The sequence below is a fragment of the Rhineura floridana genome, chromosome 2 (assembly GCF_030035675.1).
Source record: "Rhineura floridana isolate rRhiFlo1 chromosome 2, rRhiFlo1.hap2, whole genome shotgun sequence".
Lineage (NCBI taxonomy): Eukaryota > Metazoa > Chordata > Lepidosauria > Squamata > Rhineuridae > Rhineura > Rhineura floridana.
In genome coordinates this window covers 138458426-138474076 of record NC_084481.1, presented here as the reverse complement: position 1 = coordinate 138474076, position 15651 = coordinate 138458426, and the positions used below count along the sequence as shown (strand labels likewise).

General features: G+C 38.5%; 1 protein-coding gene across 8 annotated transcripts in view; it reads left to right on the top strand.

Moving 5' to 3' along the window:
* Positions 1-15651, top strand: part of NELL1 (neural EGFL like 1) — an 859864-nt gene that overhangs the window by 242514 nt on the left and 601699 nt on the right. For all 8 annotated transcript variants that reach the window (XM_061610630.1, XM_061610631.1, XM_061610636.1 and 5 more), the window contains 2 exons: positions 9053-9125; positions 14223-14305. In XM_061610630.1, coding sequence (XP_061466614.1) covers positions 9053-9125; positions 14223-14305 — 156 coding nt within the window. The remainder of the gene's footprint in view (positions 1-9052; positions 9126-14222; positions 14306-15651) is intronic.

Here is a 15651-nt window from a genome sequence, read left to right as displayed (position 1 = left end):
AAGCCTTACTTTTTATTCTTGTTATTACCCAATGCAAAAGCTTGTGATTTTGATAGCTTATAAGCAGTGCACATCCCTTGTCCTTATATTTACATACTCAGCAGGACCTCCTTTTCTTTTCAAAGCAATTTGTTTCAGTGTTTAGCATATAAAAACCCTATTTTCCTCAATGTAAACAGAGATTTGCAGGGAAATAAGAGTGTTAAGAAAGAATTAGTATTTTTCTTCTGTATCTGCAGAGGAATTATGCTAAAAACTGTGTCTAAAACACTGAATATTATTATGAATATTATCCTTATAACAGTTATTTCAAATCTGTTAGGAGTATAACAATATACTTTTGCAAGTAAGTTATCAGTGCATCTTCTGCTTTTGTTCTTAATGAAAAAATCCTCTAAAAATGATATAATGCATACTAGGAGATGTAACCTACTCTTTCCTTTCACACTTTGGATAATTTTGTAAGTGATGAAGCCAAGACCTTCTAGTATTTGAGGGTCATATTCAGGTTCCTGCTTCTAATATAACACTAAGCTTCTTGCTGAATTATACTGGTTGCTTGTAATCTGAAGTGCTTTTTGTTGGAAGGAAAAAGATCTAACACTGTAAAGGAACATCTCATAGCAACACTTTATTTGTTAGAACTCTGCCTCCTCAAAACATGGATCCAGCAAATAACCTCATAACATTAGTGGGAAGTGAGAGCGTTCAGGATCTTGCAGAATATTGCATCAAGATGAATGGTGAAATGCTTAAAGAAAGATGAGCATTCCTTTTTTGCCTCTTCCACAGGCTATCTCATGAATAAGTCTTCTAGATAATGAGGAAAAACAAATGTTACATATGTGCTGACCAATCATGTTTTGAGATAGGACATATTTCTGAATATAAGAACAAAGAGAGTATTTTATGTTCACCGCTCAGAGAGCTATTGCTAGTCGGGCGGTATATAAATTTAATAAATAAATAAAAAATAAATAAATAAAAGAGGGACTCCAAAGACAGGCCTTTTCCAAGAGCACAATAAAAATATTTGAAGCACTTTACAAGGGAGAAATCTAACCTAAAAGTTTGTCATCATCATCCAAATGTATAGACTACTTCACAGTATAAAGCCAATGAAGTGCACAAGATAAGAACAGAATAAAACGAACAGGGTGGTGTCCAGGGCTAGTCCTATTCAAAGTAGACCTGTTGAAGTTGTTGTTGTTGCTGTTGTTGTTGTTGTTGTTGTTGTTATTATTATTATTATTATTATTATTATTATCTTTATTTATACCCCGCCCTTTTTCCAAACTGGAACTCAAGGCGGCTTCCAGATAAAAATAAGTACAGATCATTAAGAACCTATAAAAATATAAAACATATAAACATATAAAATCAGCATTAAAACAGGATTAAACTATTAAGATGTTAAAACCAATTAGATATACACTTAAAATACTGCAACCCAGTTTAGGAGCATACAAGTAAAACAACAACATACAGCATCCTCTTCAGTCACTACCCTTAAAGCCTTCAGTTCCAAAGTTAATAAACTTGTCTAAGTTAGGGTCATTAATTTCAGTGGGTCTACTCTGAGTAATCCACAAACACAAGCCCTAAAAACAATAAAATTATTATTTTGTTTCAGTTTTCACATCTCTAGTCATGTCTTGACTTTGTAGTTGAAAGAGAGGCTCTACTCACATTACATGTTAAGGCCAAAACTTGTACGGCTCAGAGTTTAGAGGATTATAGACGCTTGTGTTGTTTTGGAATGTTCATTATCCATCCTGAGTATACGATCATGGGCTCCTTCTGCGTGGAAGGGCAGGATATAAATATAATAAATAAATAATAAATACCCTGGGCTATTTCTGAGCCTGCATCATTAGTTAGCCCAGTTTAATGACCCTGAGAGCCCTTAATGTTCTGGGATCAAAGTGTTTGAAGAAACATCTCCTTCCATTTGTTTGTTCTGATTTTTGTTGGGAACTTCCTGTTTGCAGTGCCTTTGCTGTCTGAAGCTTGGCAAGAGTTGCCAGAACTAGTGTTTTTGTAGTTATGGTGCCCTTGCCGTGGAATTCATTACTGTCTGCGTAAACTAATTTTATTTCTTCCCATTTGACTTCATTTTAATATTTGTTCAAAGAGAAAGAATCTTTCCTTTTTAAGGAGCAATGCTGTGATCTGCCAGAGAAATACAGCTTTTTAAGCTTCTTTAAGTTGCAGTTAATTTTGGTCTGAGATAACTTCTATCAATGCTACCTTGTGTTCCTTTCATTCTGTTATACCTTTGTTTTTCTGATGACTATATTCAAATAAACAAATTTTAATCTTATTATATGTTATGGGACATGTACTAGGTGTTTCAGAGGGCAGTTTTCAGAGAGATGTGCTCTGGACAAAAGCCAACGTGAACTTTTCCTTTGTATTGAAGAACTGTGGGACCCTCCTATGGATATGTGACAGTGACCTTTTCTTTGGTAGTGTGGAGTAGTACCTCAGGAGGGGCTTGTACAAAAGAGAGAGAGGGAAGGATAGATCACAACAAAAATTCTGAGAGGACGAAGCTCTGTCACTGTACCTCAGGGAAAGTACACCAAAGGAAATTTCTGGGCAGCAGGGCAAATTCTTACAATTGATTTCTCTCTTTCTGAGATTAGGAGCTGCCTTGGTTACTTCCAAATGCCTGGGGACAGCTACCATATCTGGTCTCTGTTTCCTGTCAGCCTCCATCTTCTTCTCTGACACACCTTACCTCTTTCTCAGTTCTCTTGGATGCTGCTTCCTTTCTCTACTTGCCAGAGGATGTAAGATTTTATTCTTGCATAGAAAAGAAAAAAGGCCCCACTCCCTTCCAAGCTTGTTTGATGGGTCCTCCTCCTAGCCGCTATCAGCTGATCCATGCTGCTGCTTTATAGCAGTGTAGTGTACTTACCATGGGAGAAGCTCATTTTGTTTTCTAGTAGTCACTGAAAGCCAGCTTTCACCCTGCATTCTTTCTGTTGGGATGGAGCTGACATGCTGACTGGCTACACAATCTAGCCAAGTCCTATTTATCTTTTTGTAATATCTTTTCAGAAATATGTTAAACATTTTTGTTCAGGAGGACTTTCAGATGTTGGCTGGGAATTTGGTATTGTCAGCTTTGTCTCACGGCCCCACACCAAGAGTCTTTGGATGCAGAGCCCTCCTAACATGCCTTGGGTTTCATGAAAAGAAAGGCGGGTTATAAATGTAATAAATAAATAAATGAAATAAATAAATAAATAATAAATAATACAATCAGAGCCCCAAGGAGGAGAATCCAGTTCCTGACCCTTCCCATGTGGATCTGCTGGCACTGGAACATACATTTCATCCCTCCTACCTCAAAAGGCACCTCTTCTACCAGAATGACTGGATCTCCGAGGATTAGAAAAGACCGGGGGAATTTCCCTCAAAGAATTCCCACTGCCTAGAAGAGGGCAATGACTGCAGAAAAAGGCACTGACCCTGTAACTGGCCAGATGCAGCACTTAGGGAGAGAGTAGGACTTTAATACTGGCTAATTAATCCAGCCTGTAAAACTGATAGTTGCTTGAGGGTGGTGCTGAGACAACTTGCTCATTGCATCAGTTGCAGGACTGCTAATAATGGCCTTGAACATTTGTCCTTGTCCAAGATCCTGACCTTTCCTTAGTTTCTCATGGATTCAGGAGTCCCCGGCCTACCAGTTTCTTTCTTGGGTCATCACCTCCTCCCATGGTGGAAACTGCAATGTATGAGGACACTCTGCTGGTTGATCTAATTCTGACAATGCTGTTTTGCCACTGATTATATGATATATATTTTATTGTATTTTTATCATTTTATTATAAGGGTTCATCTAGCCATGCTGGTGCTGATGAAATCAAGTAGGAATCTTGTCACCACAGGAGTTAAAATCATAAATGAAGGGGCAGAAGGTTCCTCTTCATGATCTTCAACTCAATATGGCAGCTTTCCATAGTTGCTTTGGTTGAAAGCAACAACTAATGAGTAAAACAATCTTGCAACTGATTGTCTTATAGTTGACCCTTAGATGCTAGAGCAGCAGAAGGGAAGCCAGCGGAAGGGAAAGGAAGGAAATTGTTGCTTGTTACTCAGCTGCTTCCACAAGTTTTTTGGCATATGGCAACTCATACGTCTGTGGTAAAGCACACAGTCAAGAGACCTGCCACTTCCCTCCCTTCATGCTTCTTCTGACTTTTCTCATATGTCCATGTTTCATTCACCACTATGTTCATATCTGTATAACCCTCTGAAAAACTCTTGTTGTTGTTATGTGCCTTCAAGTCAATTACGACTTATGGTGACCCTATGAATCAGTGACCTCCAAGAGCATCTGTCATGAGCCACACTGTTCAGATCTTGAAAGTTCAGGTCTGTGGCTTCCTTTATGGAATCAATCCATCTCTTGTTCAGTCTTCTTCTTTTTCTACTCCCTTCTGTTTTTCCCAGCATTATTGTCTTTTCTAGTGAATCATGTCTTCCCATTATGTGTCCAAAGTATAACCTCAGTTTCATCATTTTAGCTTCTAGTGATAGTTCTGATTTAATTTGTTCTAACACCCAATTATTTGTCTTTTTCGCAGTCCATGGTATGCGCAAAGCTCTCCTCCAACAGCACATTTGAAATGAGTTGATTTTTCTCTTATTCGCCTTTTTCACTGTTCAACTTTCACATCCATACATAGAGATCGGGAATACCATGGTCTGAATGATCCTGATTTTAGTGTTCAGTGAAACATCTTTGCATTTGAGAACCTTTTCTAGTTCACTCATAGCTGCCCTCCCTAGTCCTAGCCTTCTTCTGATTTCTTGACTATTGTCTCCATTTTGGTTAATGACTGTGCTGAGGTATTGATAATCCTTCACCAGTTCAGTGTCCTTGTTGTCAACTTTAAAGTTACATAAATCTTCTGTTGTCATTACTTTAGTCTTTTTGACGTTCAGCTGTAGTCCTGCTTTTGTGCTTTCCTCTTTAACTTTCATCAGCATTCGTTTCAAATCATTACTGGTTTTTGCTAGTAGTATGGTATCGTCAGCATATCTTAAATTATTGATATTTCTCCCTCCACTTTTCACACCTCCTTCATCTTGGTCCAATCCCGCTTTCTGTATGATATGTTCTGTGTATAGATTAAACGAATAGGGTGATCCCTGTCCCATACCCGTTCTGATGGGGAACCAATCAGTTTCTCCATATTCTGTCCTTACAGTAGTCTCTTGTCCAGAGTATAGGTTGTGCATCAAGACAATCAGATGCTGTGGCACCCCCATTTCTTTTAAAGCATTCCATAGTTTTTCATGATCTACACAGTCAAAGGCTTTGCTGTAATCTATAAAGCACAGGGTGATTTTCTTCTGAAATGCCTTGGTCTGTTCCATTATCCAACGTATTTTTGCGATATGATCTCTGTTGCCCCTTCCCTTTCTAAATCCAGCTTGGACGTCTGACATTTCTCGCTCCATATATGGTAAGAGCCTTTGTTGTAGGACTGAAAAACGCGAGCCTCTGAAAAATTCTGTTCTCATTTTATGGAGGTGAATTTTCACAAAGAAGACTTTTCAAATAATAAATTTGCACATTTGCTATAATCTGTGCAGTAAGATCTCTGACATAGGGCCCTGACATAGTACCTATTGCATTATGGGGTGCTAGTCTGGAATGTCAATTGTTATGACTGGAGGTACTGCTGTAACAGTTGCTGTCATGATCCATTGAAGTCAAAGGCAGAACACAGACTGTAGCTTGACCTTTCCTGTCAAAAAAGCCCATTTTGGGTGTTCGACTAGTCCTTTCAGAAAACAAATCTGTGTAGTTGCACACCCACGATAACTGCTTCTAAAATCTGGAAGGGAATGAAAATAATACATATGTTTAAATAAGGTATTAACTTACATAATGAGAAAAACACATCATTTAAAGCTTATAGTTAAAGGCTTAGGAACACTGAGTAGATAACTGACCTGTGGGTGACACATGAGCTAGGCTAAGTGTTACTAGCATAAAATTCTAAAGAAATTCAAAACTAGTGCTTAATAGTTAAACAAACAATCTGGGAATAGCATTTGTTTGACTATATAGAGTGTTCTGTATATTTTTAACATCAATAATAATATAATACCTATTCATTTTTATAGTAAAGGTATGCACCAGCAGAGCAAATCAAATGGTGCTTAATTTCAAGCACTGGCTGAAGAAAACTTCATAAAGTGAGATGATGTGGTTTGGTTGTGATACACACCTGGTGTGCTCAGTGGTTAATATTTACGCTTATTTTAACTTGTAGTCCCCAGTCCATTGTCTCAGATAACAACTGGTAGCCCCATGCAGACATGAATCCTTGTGCATACAGCCAGTCCAAAGGTGCTTGGATGAGCATTGCAATGTAGATTACGGTAGAATCATAGAATAATAGAGTTGGAAGGGGCCTATAAGGCCATCGGGTCCAACCCCCTCCTCAATGCAGGAATGGTATGAATCTGCATCTGCAACATGCACAGATATCCATGCTGGATTGGTGGAAGAGTCTTTGGTTTTATTTATGTGTATTTAAATTTTGACCGTGGACAGTAGTTTTTGTGCATTGCTCACCTGCCATCATTTTCGAAGTCATATTAATGATTGCTTCAGAGGTTATTCCTACAGCTGACAGTGTCATTTCTCAATATTCAGATGGCTTAATTGTTGAGAGATGAAAAGGTTAATAAGTGTTCTGTGAGATGTGCAGTCTGATCTAGTTATTTTCATTAATATTTTCAATTAATATTTGATCTTGAAATAACAAGCAGGAAGTGGTGCTTGCTGATTACCTTTTTGCTGTCTGAGAAATGAACACATAAATGTTAAATGCTGCAGCATTTGCAAAGCTTGAAGCACTATATTTTATTCATAGCAGAGGCTTAGTATTCCAGGCAAGGTATGATGTCTTCCATCTACTCTGTAGCTTCCATTTTTCTGTTGCACTCCAGCTGAAATAACGACTGCAATTCCTGATCAAACTAATGTTTATATTATCAAAGGATAACATTGACAGTATATTTAATTTTTAAATCAAATAGTTTTTCTGCATAAAGTGGTGTGTGTGTGTGTGTGTGATTTAACCCATATGTGTCTCTTCTAACTCCAAGTGTGAGACTATTAAAAAAAAAACCAGTGCAGTAGTACTGCATACTGGAGGCCAAGGATCTTAGCCTGTTTTCCAGTTTGCAGATGTTGACGTATCAAAGAACTGATTCTCTAAGAAAAGACACCAGCATTTGGCTTTAAAGTGCAGATTTATCCCTAATAAACCATCACACTGAAGACAATAGGTCCATCAACCAAAGAGCGGTGGAGAAACCTTTCTCTGGAATTGTCATGAGCCACACAGCTCTTTCGGGATCTGGCATGGAGTGCCAGACTCAGATGCACAAGAAGGGGGAGGAGGATGAAGCAGAGGGTGGGGGCAAATGATGACAACCAGGGATAGAGGATGGATCTTGTCCCTTTCTGACTCAAGGGTTATAGAGGAGGAGGCAGATCCATCGGCTCTTTTTGCCAACCCTCCTATGGAGTAGAGAGCCTCGGGGAGACTGGGGAGGACCTCAACCAGCCCGAGGGAGTGGCTAAGCAGGAGACTGTGGGGACAGACACAGCCCCATTGCCAAAAACCAGGCACTGCCTCCATAGATGAGAGCAAATGCACAAGCTCCAAAGAAGCATGCATCTACAAATGAGGCATTCCTGTAACGGAAGGGAGTCTTGTGAGTAGGCTCGCCACGCCATGCCTTTAAAAGCTGAGTGGAAGGGGCATGCCAATGTGTTGGGACATCTTATGTGCTTCTGTTCGGTTTTGTACTCCTGCTCCTACTCCTGAACCCTAGAATTGTGACTCCTGTAACCTGTACCTGCTGTTGAACCTGTACCAGTACGTGTGCTTGAATAAAGCTTGCTTGCTTGCTTGCAAATAAGAGCCTCTATCATTGGGTTTTGGGATGGGAATCATGGTATTATGATGGGGTCAAAGCGGCTTCAGACCAGACTGGTCCCAGGGACATTTGATCTGTAATACACCTTCCAGTGATTTTTGTTCTTGGTTTTTTCATTATTCATCTGTAGCTTTTAGAGACTAGCTGTGCTCTGCAACATATTTTTGGTGTTTCAATCCTGTTGAAAATAGTGGAGCTTAAGCATTCTCAGCCACACTCTGGATTGGGTTGTGTGTTTGGAGCTGTATTAAATGCCCTGGGAAACTTTTTTGAAGGATAGGATAAAAATAGTTAAGCAAAATATAAATTAAATGTCTTAAATTCTATGCACGACTAGGATTTGTGTTCAGTTTTTTCCTTGCCAGTTCAGGTCTTATTATTTAGATTTTTACCACCACCACTTTCACCATTAGGTCCTAAAGCACATTACAACAATTTAGAAATACATTTTAAATCAGACTACAATCAAGAGAGTAGACTGGGTTGTAAAATGCATATCTGATCTGGATTTGTTTCCCAAAGCAAGAATATTATTTGTATTTTTAAAATCTAAAAGTATTTTGTCAAATAGTTTTGTGAGATTAAGCAGTGAGAACATACCATATTGTTGTATTTTGTTATTGTTTTTGAATATGAAGTTGATATATAATGCAATCCAATCACAATTAAGCTTTGGATTGGATTATATTAATTTAAATGGGAAACATTTAAGCTAGTGTGTAAAATGACCAATATCAATTATTCTTAAAAGTGTATAACTTTGGTTAACTGATGCCAAATTTTATCTTCTGGCCTCTGAAACTATTTAGCTTCACTTATTCATGAATCCTAAAAACGTGCCTGATAAAAAATTTTAAAATTGAAAACATACTTTTTTTAACTGAAAAAAAATATTTACATGTCAATTCAGTTGTATCTGTTTTTGAAAGTTAAAATATGGTTTTAGTTTGTAAATCAGTATTATTGTATTAATTTGTTATGCCTATCAAGAGAAACTTGTGAATTATTTTGTTCAATTTTAATTGTATGACTATAATCTATATTACCAGCTATCTCTTCTGTTACAAAGGGTATCATTCAAGATGCGAAAGTCATCTTTATGCCTAATGGATATATAACACAATGTCCTAACCTGAATCGCAGTAAGTAGCATTTTTAAATTTATGCAGATAAAATATTTTAAATTATGAATGTAATACTTTGATTGTAGAGAGTGTTTTATAGTCCCTATCAATTGTTGCACAACTTTGTGATACTAATCTTGAGTCGTTCCATTTTATGGTTGACTATGAGTGGTCAACCTTTCCCAATAAATCCAGGCTGGGAATTTACAGATGTCTTAAAACTCTAAAGTTGTTCTATTGCTTTATATATTTGGATATGTATATTTGTTTTCTGTTTGTTTAAACTGAGCTTATAAGTGACCTAGATAACTTGTTTTTACTGAGGAAAGCAAGGAATTCTGGACTCCGCCCTCATTCCCTGGCCTGAACTGAACTAGGCTACACGTTACTGTCAGCCAGGGATTTTTTTTGTAATGGTACTCACTGATATGGAGTACCTGCACCTCTGTTTTGGCTTCCCATGGCAGCCATTTGTGCTGGCATCCACAGCGTGTTTATCAAGGTATGAGTACCGGCATCTTATTTTTTACCAACCCCTCCCCCCCTGCTGTCATCATATAAGAGTAGCTCAGATTTGCCTGTTTAGAATTCTGGCAACTCCTCTGCTTATAAGCCAGAGAAAACTGAACTGAATGGCAATAGCTGGGTTGTATTCAACTAAGTCATTCTCAGAGTAGACCCACTTAAATAATTGGACTTAAGTAAGTCACGTCCATTGATTTTGATGGGTATACCCTGAAAATGACTTTACTGAAAACAACCCTGCCTTACTCATATGCACCAACGCATGCTTACATGCATGCGTGTGCACACACACAGAAGGAAGAAACACTAAATAGTCCATCTGCTCCTCCTTATTTTATTAGCGGCTAATTGTCTTTCATCCACCTCCCAACTGTTAGGGAATATTAGCAGCTAATGAGAGAGATAAGTGGAAGGCAAACAATGAATGAAGGAAGATGCTATTGTGAGTCTGTGATCCTATATGGTCCCCTGTAATTGTCTGCTTATAGGCAGACCTGTCAGAATTCTTAACAAAGAGAATTTGGGTGGTATCACATGTTGCGTTTATCATATAGCCCACATATATGCACATATAAAATACACCTGTATAAAAATGTTCTTCATAATACCACCAAAGACATGAACAGAAGCTGTGAGCTCAGACAATTTACTCAGTTTTCTGAAGAAAAGGTTAGTCGTCTTTAGTAAATTTTGGGGTATTTCTGGAAAGCAAGAGGCGGTGGCTCAAATGGCAGTTGTGAGGTTTTATTTTAGTAAAATAAAATGATTTGATATTGTCTCACTCCCTGTCTAAGTCTAGTTTCATTTAACTTGTTTTTATTCTTGAAATGCAAGATAATAATATGTCATCAGATAGCACAAACATTTAAAAACCCAATGCAGGTTAATATCGAACAACATTAACAGTAATTAACAACAATGACTACATAAAATATAAGAATGTCTTAAACAAATAACATTACCTTTTTAATAATTTTAAAAATAGCAAATAGTTATGTGGTGCTTGTGTTATTGCACACTCTCCAAACTTTTTATTATTATTATTATTATTATTATTATTATTATTATTATTATAAAGGGTAACCACCTAGTGTTAAACTCTTCTAGCTCACTTTAACCTTTTGGAAGTCTTAACTGATATGTTAGTTTTCCCATTACTGATAATTCCAAACTCTTCCACAATGATACTTTAATGATAGTAAAGGACAGCTGTTCCATTGTTTAGCAACTTCTGTTCTAGCTGCAATTAATAATTATGTGATCAAATTATTTCAAAATAATCTTGGGTGTAAGCAAGATATATGTTAACCAAAAGGATCATAAATAATGAATTGGTCCATAATATTTGAAATGGTGCGGATCATGAACAACAGATTGATTATAATGCTTCCAGTTTCACTTTAAACCTTATTTCAAAAAGGTTTAGATTTTTAGATCACAAAAACCACCCAAACTATTGGACAAAACCACCACAAATAATACAAAGTATTAGTTTCTTGAGCTGGTGCCAGTCTTGGCAATCTGGGGCAGCTGCCATGAACCTCAGCATTTCTAACCTACGATCAGCTATGGCAAAGCTGCAGCCACTGCTGCATGTCTTCTTTTTCTGGGTTTGGGAGAAATCCCAGGGATGCCACCTGGGAGCATTATGCTTCTTCTGTCTCCCCACCTGGCACCATGACTGGATAGAGCTGGACAGAAGCAAGGGGCGGACAGCGCCACCTTGACCTGGGCTGCAGCTGCTGCTTTGTTTTTTGCCCACCTGGGTTAGGGAACAAGTTAATGCTGATGATTTCTCTGAGCAGCAGCAACAGCCCCCACTGCCAAACTGACCTTTTTTGCTCCATTCCCCCCTTTCACCATTGTTCAGAATATAATTCCCCCCTTCCCAAGATAGTCTCTCATAGCATGTTGACGTTTCGCGAGTGACGGTGGTGTTTCTTGTGGGAGAAAAATTTCTTAGTTTATATTATAACAGAATTTCTTGGAGCACTTTCTGGTCTTTAAATAATAATTTAATTTTGCAAATGAAAATAATGCTGCATGTTCAAGAATCGATTTTAATCTGTGACATTCAATAAACTTTATTGAATGTCGCAGATTAAATTAAAAACAAACTACAATTTTACAGATTGTACATAATCTACAGGACATCACACATTGCTGAATAGTGGTCCCAATTCCCCCCCCTGGAACCCTAAAATTCCCTCCCGGGGGGGAATTCCCCCCTTCTTGAGAACCCATGCTCTAAAAGCTTGTGTCTGTCACGTGAGGAAATATAAACCTACTCTGGAGATATATCTCAAAAGTAAACACTGCCCTACCCCAGAACCACTGGAAAAAGGAAAATGTGAACTTAACAATTTCCGTTACTAGGAGTTCTAGGATGGGGATGTCTTCCCATCTATAATTTAGAAAAAGAGAGAGAAGAGAAATTGACAGAGACAGAAAAATGAGCCACTGGCTTCTGGTTTGTTCATTTTAGATGTCTGAATTATGAACATCCAGGTTAGATATGCTGAGTCCAGTAGGTTCTCTTAAAGTTTCTTTTTTCTTCAGTGTGTCTCTCTTAGTGCACTTATGCTATTGAATGTTTTTCTTGTGTGCTTTATGTATAGGGAGTTTTTTTTCTTGTTAAGCTTAGCAGGCTTTCTTCCAAGCTCAGGGTTTGGTCTGGGAGCTGAAGGGAAGCCCCTTCCCTTAGTATTGTTGCTGCTGAAAGCCCTGTCTGTTAATCAGGAGGAGGTTCTCAAAAGCAAAGACTGCCCTACCAGGAATTCCTGAGAATGGAAATTTGTATGAAAGTTCAAATTTTCCTTTCCTGAGTATGAACACAGAATTTCATTCTGTATTTTATCCAAAGGCTTTCCCATTTTGAAGATACTGTATATGGTATCCTAGATCCTAGATCTGAAGCAGAGCCAGCATGGCTTCTGCAAGGGAAAGTCCTGTCTCAGTAACCTATTAGAATTCTTTGAGAGTGTCAACAAGCATATAGATAGAGGTGATCCAGTGGACATAGTCTTAGACTTTCAAAAAGCGTTTGACAAGGTACCTCACCAAAGACTTCTGAGGAAGCTTAGCAGTCATGGAATAAGAGGAGAGGTCCTCTTGTGGATAAGGAATTGGTTAAGAAGCAGAAAGCAGAGAGTAGGAATAAACGGACAGTTCTCCCAATGGAGGGCTGTAGAAAGTGGAGTCCCTCAAGGATCGGTATTGGGACCTGTACTTTTCAACTTGTTCATTAATGACCTAGAATTAGGAGTGAGCAGTGAAGTGGCCAAGTTTGCCGACGACACTAAATTGTTCAGGGTTGTTAAAACAAAAAGGGATTGCGAAGAGCTCCAAAAAGACCTCTCCAAACTGAGTGAATGGTCGGAAAAATGGCAAATGCAATTCAATATCAACAAGTGTAAAATTATGCATATTGGAGCAAAAAATCTGAATTTCACATATACGCTCATGGGGTCTGAACTGGCGGTGACCGACCAGGAGAGAGACCTCGGGGTTGTAGTGGACAGCACGATGAAACTGTCGACCCAGTGTGCGGCAGCTGTGAAAAAGGCAAATTCCATGCTAGCGATAATTAGGAAAGGTATTGAAAATAAAACAGCCGATATCATAATGCCGTTGTATAAATCTATGGTGCGGCCGCATTTGGAATACTGTGTACAGTTCTGGTCGCCTCATCTCAAAAAGGATATTATAGAGTTGGAAAAGGTTCATAAGAGGGCAACCAGAATGATCAAGGGGATGGAGCGACTCCCTTACGAGGAAAGGTTGCAGCATTTGGGGCTTTTTAGTTTAGAGAAAAGGCGGGTCAGAGGAGACATGATAGAAGTGTATAAAATTATGCATGGCATTGAGAAAGTGGATAGAGAAAAGTTCTTCTCCCTCTCTCATAATACTAGAACTCGTGGACATTCAAAGAAGCTGAATGTTGGAAGATTCAGGACAGACAAAAGGAAGTACTTCTTTACTCAGCGCATAGTTAAACTATGGAATTTGCTCCCACAAGATGCAGGAATGGCCACCAGCTTGGACGGCTTTAAAAGAAGATTAGACAAATTCATGGAGGACAGGGCTATCAATGGCTACTAGCCATGATGGCTGTGCTGTGCCACCCTAGTCAGAGGCAGCATGCTTCTGAAAACCAGTTGCCGGAAGCCTCAGGAGGGGAGAGTGTTCTTGCACTCAGGTCCTGCTTACGGGCTTCCCCCAGGCACCTGGTTGGCCACTGTGAGAACAGGATGCTGGACTAGATGGGCCACTGGCCTGATCCAGCAGGCTCTTCTTATGTTCTTATCTTTCCTCTATGCTTTTTTGTGATTATAGGATTCCACTGAGGTATATTCCCAGTAATACAAGATACATTTGATACATCAATCTTTAAATTATTTATTCTATTTTCTATTAAGAATTTCTGATTGTTTTAATTTTCTTATAATCTTTCTAATATCTGTAGTTGAAATGTGAGAAACCAATACCTATCTGGTCTCTGTACGTTGTTAAGCGTCTGGTGCTTTGTCTTTTATAATATGGTATTTATCTCTTGTTTTCCTTCCTTCATTTCTTCCTTCCTTTATTGAGCCTGCCCAACCTGCAGCGACTTCTTAAGCCTGGTTCAAGGAATTATGGATTTGCAAGAACTTCTGGCTAAAATGACAGCGAAAGTAGGTACCACACCTTTGTTCTTAGTTTTCCAATTACATCCAGGTTGTAATTTGCTTCACATATTTGGGCAACCATGTGTACATTTCCCTTTTTTTGTCCGTTGATCTATATCATTATGTCTCATACCATAAATGGAAGATTAACTTAATATGATCCATATACAGCAAAGATTACACTTCTTTCCTCTGTGTGAATCATTCTGTTGAACACTGATGCAAAAGGATGCCTGAAATAAGAAAATCAGCTGGGAGTGAGTTCTTGCCCAGTCTCAAGAAGGGGAAGGCCTATAGCTCAGTCGTACAGCATCTGCCTTGCAAGCAGAAGGTCCCAGGTTCAGTCACCAGCATCTCCAGGTAGGGCTGGGAATGTGTCCAGGCTGGAATCTTGGAAAGCTGCTGCCAGTCAGTATAGACAGTACAAGCCAGATAAACAAATGGTCTGACTAAGTATAAGGCAGCTTCTTAACCTGATGGATGGACATACCACAGGATTGTTTCATATGTTATTTCTTTTTTCTCCATAGAGATAAAACACATACAAATTAAGCATATATTTACCATTCCAGTTCATTTGCATAATGTTCTGGATCTAAGCTTCCAGTTCTTACCTTGTATTTGTTTTTTTTGGCATGGAATGGTGTGATGGTGAGGAATAGAGGACATGAGGATCGGAGTTCTACCAGTGGAGTCAGGCAGCAATAGCTGCCCATCATATTCTGCTTCAGTCCTATTTTGTTTCTAAACTGCCTTGATTTGTTTTATTAATCTCACCTCTCCATGTGCTTTTGCAGCTGATGATAACATAGACTCATAACATAAAAATGCCAGTTATCAAACAAAACATTGTATATACCTATGGGCTCTGTTTCTATATCATGCTAAAGTTAAACCATGGTTTAGTCAGATGTGCATGAACAGGAAGGAACTGGAAGAAGCCTAAAACTTATGTGCTCCCCCGTTTCTTCCCATGTGGTCAAGATGATTTCAGAATACCTCCCCTCCCCCACTTTCTCTTAAAGCCAGCATTTTGTGTTACCTGGATCAAAGATCATGGTTTATCAGATATCTCTGGTCATTTTCAAGACCAAATCAACTTTAAATCATGTGTTATGAAGCTAGCTTGTTTAAACTAGACAGACATAAGCTATGATCCCTGACTGGATGAAATGACAAGTCAGCTTTAAGGGAAAGTGAAACTAAAAGCTTCTGAAGTCTTCCTCCCAGCTGTGTACCCAAGGATTGTTATGACTTCTTTTTGATCACTATGGCTTAGCAGGACATGTGAATGTGGCCGCTATCTATTTCAAATCTTTGCAAAGTTAATGGTTTGAAACCTGGAGCATAAT